The sequence below is a fragment of the Papaver somniferum genome, chromosome 8, assembly GCF_003573695.1.
Source record: "Papaver somniferum cultivar HN1 chromosome 8, ASM357369v1, whole genome shotgun sequence".
NCBI lineage: Eukaryota > Viridiplantae > Streptophyta > Magnoliopsida > Ranunculales > Papaveraceae > Papaver > Papaver somniferum.
The window spans coordinates 4,074,517-4,080,077 of record NC_039365.1 but is presented as its reverse complement, the minus strand read 5'-3'; the positions used below and the strand labels follow the sequence as shown (position 1 = coordinate 4,080,077).

General features: G+C 36.3%; 1 protein-coding gene across 1 annotated transcript; it reads right to left on the bottom strand.

Annotated features, from left to right (window-relative positions):
- LOC113304954 lies at window positions 1–2,105 on the bottom strand. Its single transcript, XM_026554073.1, has 4 exons — window positions 1,570–2,105; window positions 1,224–1,522; window positions 871–1,133; window positions 1–639 (listed from the first exon to the last, which is right to left on the bottom strand). The coding sequence occupies exons 1-4, from the start codon at window positions 2,103–2,105 to the stop codon at window positions 1–3; spliced, it is 1,737 nt and encodes a 578-aa protein (XP_026409858.1).
- Between the last annotated feature and the right edge of the window lie 3,456 nt (window positions 2,106–5,561).

Genomic DNA, 5,561 nt, shown 5'->3' with positions numbered 1-5,561 from the left:
TCATGGAGGAAGCTTAAGTTGAGAAGGAACTGCCACAAACGAAGCCAATTTATCTAAAGGTGTTTGAAATTTCAAAACACTAGTGGGTACACGATTAAAAAGATACACTGCATTATTGATAGCTTCTTCCCAGAAATGTGGCTTCATGTTTGCTCCAATTAAACAAGCTCTAGTAATCTCAAGTAATTGCATATTCTTCCTTTCCGCAACACTATTTTGTTGTGGCGTAGAAGGACAAGTAGTTTCATGAATTAAACCATACTCCTGAAAATAACCCTGTAAAGTTTCATTGATATATTCTCCACCATTATCCGAACTAAGGACTTTTAGAGTGGTAGAAAATTTTGCTTGAATCATAATATGAAAAGATTTGAAAATACCGGCAACATTACTTTTATTTTTCATCAAATAAAGCCAGGTCATACGAGTGCAATCATCGACAAAAAGAACAAACCAACGAAATCCTGAATTACTAGTAATTCGACAGGGACCCCAAACATCAGAATGAACCAAAGCAAATGGGACTAATCTTCTGCTAAAACTATCAGGATAAGTAGTACGATGACTTTTTGCTAAGATGCAAGTTTCATAATTAAAATCAGAAGGTTTGCGGCCCGAAAATAGAGGTTGAAATAAATGCTGCAAATATCAAAAAAAAAAGTGACCTAAGCGGTGATGCCATAATTTTATTTGATCTTCATTTGCATGGGAGGACCCCTTAGCTGATAAATACCTCCCTTCACACACATCTTCTATTTAATACAACCCCCCTTTCTTAGTACCACGCTCAATTATCTTCTCATTGCTGAGATCCTGAAGAAAACATAAATTCGAATAGATTAATACAACGAAATTTAATTGTGCAGTCACTTGTGATACTGATAAAAGATTGTTAGAAAGGGAAGGAATCAGCAAAGTATGTTTTAAAGTTAAGGAAGAATTCAAATCAACTCTCCCAGCTCCAGTAACCGGGTATGGAACTCCATTGGCATTATAGACCGTTGAACAATCAGGTGGGCATACATCTTTCAAAATAGATGCTTCAAATGTCATATGATTAGTGGCACCAGAATCAAGAATCCAACCATGATCCTTGTTTGAGTTAGCAGCTATTAGAGCTAGGCCAATATTACCTGATTTTTTAGGAACAAGATGATCTATAACAGAGGAAGTTCATCAACTATTGGGAGTAGTTGTTGTTGATGTTGTCATCTCAGTAGAACAGATAGCTGCTTTGGCTTTTCCTTTTTCGGTTTTTGATCGAGTATTCCACCACTCAGGATAACCATTCTTCTTAAAGAAGTTTTCGACAGTGTGCTTACCATTTCCACAATAAGTACATTTTCCACCAGTATTTTGTGATGAAGATTGTTGCGAAAAATTCCCAAACTTGTTTAACGTCATTGCTATTTGAGGGGAAACAACTTGATTCATCATGGTACTACGACGTTGTTCTTCACGCCTCATAATAGAAAAAACCATTTCGGGTCCAGGTAATGGAGTACTACGAAGTATTTCTCCTCTGACAGAATCATAAGAATCATCAAGACCAGCAAGAAATAAATAAACTCGCTCTTCATCAATCTCTTCTTTGCGAATTTAATTACATCTGCTTGGGTAAAAGTAATTGGTTTATGATAATCAAGCTCTTGCCAAATAATCGTAAGATCAGAATAAAAAGTAGCCACGGGTCGACCTGCTTGCTTTGTTGGCATAGCCTTTTGAGATAAATCATAAAGAATTGATTTATCAGCCCCTTCATAATATCGATGTTTCACTGCGTCCCAAACATCTTTTGCAGTCGGTAAACGAATGAATACATTCATTAATTCTGGATCCATAGCACCAACAAGCCAACCTTTTACAAGAGAATCTTTGATACACCATTCATCATATGGAGATTCACCTTCAGTGGGTTGTTTGGTAGAACCAGTTAAATGTCCATTTTTGCCTCTACTTGAGATAAACATAGATACAATTTGAGACCAAAGAGTAAAAAAAAAATCATTCAATTTTACACCATAAGGAATCGAAGTCGGCTCCTGAGAAGGTACCGAATTCATCACAGAAGTAATAACAGCACCAGTATCATCACCAGTAGGCATGAAGAAATAAACGTCGAATAGTAAAAAATAATTACGATAAAGAAATCAAGACAGTTTTGACTTCTAAGATTAGTAATTAATTTTACTCACGTCCTTAGTAGATCAAGGACAATAACTTCAATTGTAGAACAATAAATATCACTGTAAATTAGTGATATGAAATAAGAGATTGAATACAAAATAACCTTGTCAAGAAAAATTAAAAATGAACCTTAAGATAGCAGCGGAATAATGATCGATAAGAAGCACTCACTCTATATTGAAATATTCAGCTTCACCATGGAAGCTCTGATACCAACTCAAACTTAAGGTTCACTCACAGTTTAAACTTCAAGTATTGAAATGAATTATTTTCATATGTTCTTCTCACCAATATGGTGGGTATATATAGATTACAATGGATAGAAATATCTCTTGACGTGTTTGCAGTATCCATGAAATACGGATGGCAGGGATAAGAAAATAAAAGAATATATAGATAACATGCATAGATAAAAGAATAGATAACACGCATGGCAGAGAGTCAGGAGAAATAGCAGAAAGAAGAAAGAAAAAGAGAAAAGGAACCGGACAATTCCTTTAAATGTTCACACTATGTGTTCACACTATCACCTCCTTTACTAATTATTTAACATATTAAACCTTGGTTCTAATAGCAGAACCGGAGAGTGATAGTTGATTCAGTGTTTTTGCTCTCAAAAGGTTGTCTTTTGATAGCGAAGAAGTTTTTGGATTACCCACAGGAGGGAGTCCATCTTAGTTGGTTTTTGTTTTCTTTCAAAATCAGCCAGTCTGCCCGCATTAAGACCACCTGTCCGCCCAGCATGTCAAATCTACCATTTTCAAGATATATCTCGTATATCCTGAAAATCTTAAGAATGCCAAGCACTCTATTTTGGAGAATCAAAAATAAAAGAAAATATACAACATATATATTTTAGTTACCTAATAAGGAAATAATGATCTTCATCACCAGCTGGCAATACTTGTTCATTACACTGAGAAATTGTGATGATATCTTATGCATTTAATCAAAAAATTATTGTATGCGAGGAAATAATCTTCACATTCCTTTTAAGGCATCTAGGGTGAACCTAGGAAGCCACTATAAATATTGGTTGCCCGAACAATCTAATTTAGACTATCAATGAAATCCGACGCCAGAATCTCAAAGAAGATGTCCAGTTCGACTACTCAGCTCGTTGTATCTCTAAGCTTATTATGCTTGATTCTTCTGGGTTTATCGTACTCTGCCGAGGCAGCTGCAAGGCCAATTACAAGTTAGTATATATACTTTTCGATTTAAATCTTATATGTAACCCTTTCTAAGTTAATAACGATCAACTAACTAATCGATGCACGATGCTTGCACGCAGATGATGCGGGTGCAGCAGAAAATCATCCACAATGTGTACACATCGGAGTTCCTTGTCATACTGATTATGACTGTCATAAGAATTGCGACCCAAGGATTTATTATCCAGGCATTTGTATTGGTGCTGGTGCTTCAACAAATCGCGAGGAAAAGACAGACGTTAACCGATTAAAAGTTATAAGTCTGGGCGGTTGTTGTTGTTATTCAATTTATCGCTAGCTTTTGATTTCCAATGATTCCATAGCTTAGGGTTAGGGTCACTCAAGTAAAATAATGGATCTCTATTCTTATCTCTGCAATGTCATAAATATTCCAATGATTCCATAAACATTAATGTAGGTATTTCTGTATTTTTATTTTTATTTTTTATTTTATTTTTTCTGTTTAACAGAGGGGGTTAAGGGGACCCTCTCTTTTGCAGACGAACTAGACAAAGTTGTACGAGAACTATTTACAACTCCACTCCATTTGGGGGTAGAATTATCAGTTGAATCAAAATCTGTAAAGGGTTCTCAAAATTCATACCAGAATCATTCACAGACGAAGAATTAAGAATTAATTGATTCCATTAACGCTACCTGGATCTGAAATGAGTGAAAAGTAATGTTCATTCCAATGAGTGAAAAGTAATGTTCATTCCAATGATTCCATCACCGGAGCATAACTCATGACAGAGATCACTGTGACCGTAAGAGAAAGTCGATGCTATAAACTTCACATTTATTAAACAGAAGTAGTAATTAATGCACATGAGTTCACAAATACCGTATGAATTCAACCATAAGAAAACCCAAAAGAAAAAATAAAGTTGATAAAATTCGCCAGAGCAGGCATAGCTCTTTTCTCTGTTAACATTTTAGCCACACATTAAATTGACATTCGAGCATGAATACAACTATCAATTTCATGGATTTATAGACTCCACGAGCCTACCCCTTGCATCCAAGTTGTAGTAAATCGAATCATACGCATCATTCAACAGAAAGGATACTAGTTTTTCTGGAAACTCATTCGGTTTCATATCAGCCTCGTAATCCACCAGTTTTCCATTTTCATAATCCATCAGCAGTTTCTTATTCGACAGTGCGTCCTTTTTTGCTTCTTTTGCCAGATAATGAGCAGCTTCGTTAATCTTCCTTGGCACGCGTGCAAAATTTGAATATCCTAGGTATTTGTATTTGTCTTGGAGTTGTTCAATGAGAGGCACAAAAGTTTCAAAGCAATCATCACTTATGCGAGGGACAATGGAGCTTGCACATGTGTGACATATCTTACCAATCTTGCTGCCTTCGCATTTGCAACTACGAGAGGCGATTTTGGCAGAGAAGCGAAACAACTATTCTGGAATTGCACCGAACATAAGGGGTATAACAGCCATGGTCTGAAGAAAGACGGAGACCAGCCAGTAATCCACTCAACACTTGAAAAAGATAAGATTTTCCATCCAGTGAGAAGTTGACCCTAGCAGCTATTGGCTGTGCAGAATTATTGCGTAAAATAACTGCATATCCTCCGCAATCTGTTTTCTTCTTGTAATAACTATACACATTGACACAACCAAATTCTGTTGTGTCGCCTTCCTCTGGCCAAGACTACTTCCAGATATCCCCAGTGGGCTTGCTTGAGAGGAAACTATTCAGCGTCGTCTTTCCACCCTGCAAAACATATCCTTGTTGTAAAAGACATCATCCAAATATATACTGTAAGGTATTTATAATTATAAGTAAAACTGGAAAATGCTGAGAATGGACATTTAAAACTCACACTTTCTGTTAACTCTTGTGTTTTATCTTCTGTATCATCTTCAGTTTCATCTTCTGATTCTTCCGAATTAGTCATGGCTTTAAAGAACAACTTTCTATGTTCAATTACAGGAGTGAAGGGACCTAGATATACGCCATTAATTTTTCCGTCCCATCCCTCCCATCCCAATCCCTCGTCAAATTCGGCATCACTTTCGGCATCATCACTTTCGGAATAATCACTTTCGGAGTTCAGGGTTCAGGAGCGTGGAAGACTTTATGCTAGACTTAATTTGGAAGCTGCAAGGGATTCTATTGGAGATTGTAATGGAGATTGTA

Excerpts from the sequence above, each read along its gene's own strand:
- LOC113304954 (XM_026554073.1), bottom strand. The coding sequence starts at position 2,105 with ATGCCTACTGGTGATGATACTGGTGCTGTTATTACTTCTGTGATGAAT. Across the intron at positions 1,523-1,569 it reads AAGAGATTGATGAAGAGCGA|AGGAGAAATACTTCGTAGTA; the intron begins GTTTATTTATTT and ends TGATTCTGTCAG. Across the intron at positions 640-870 it reads ATCTTTTATCAGTATCACAA|CATTTATTTCAACCTCTATT; the intron begins GTGACTGCACAA and ends TGATATTTGCAG.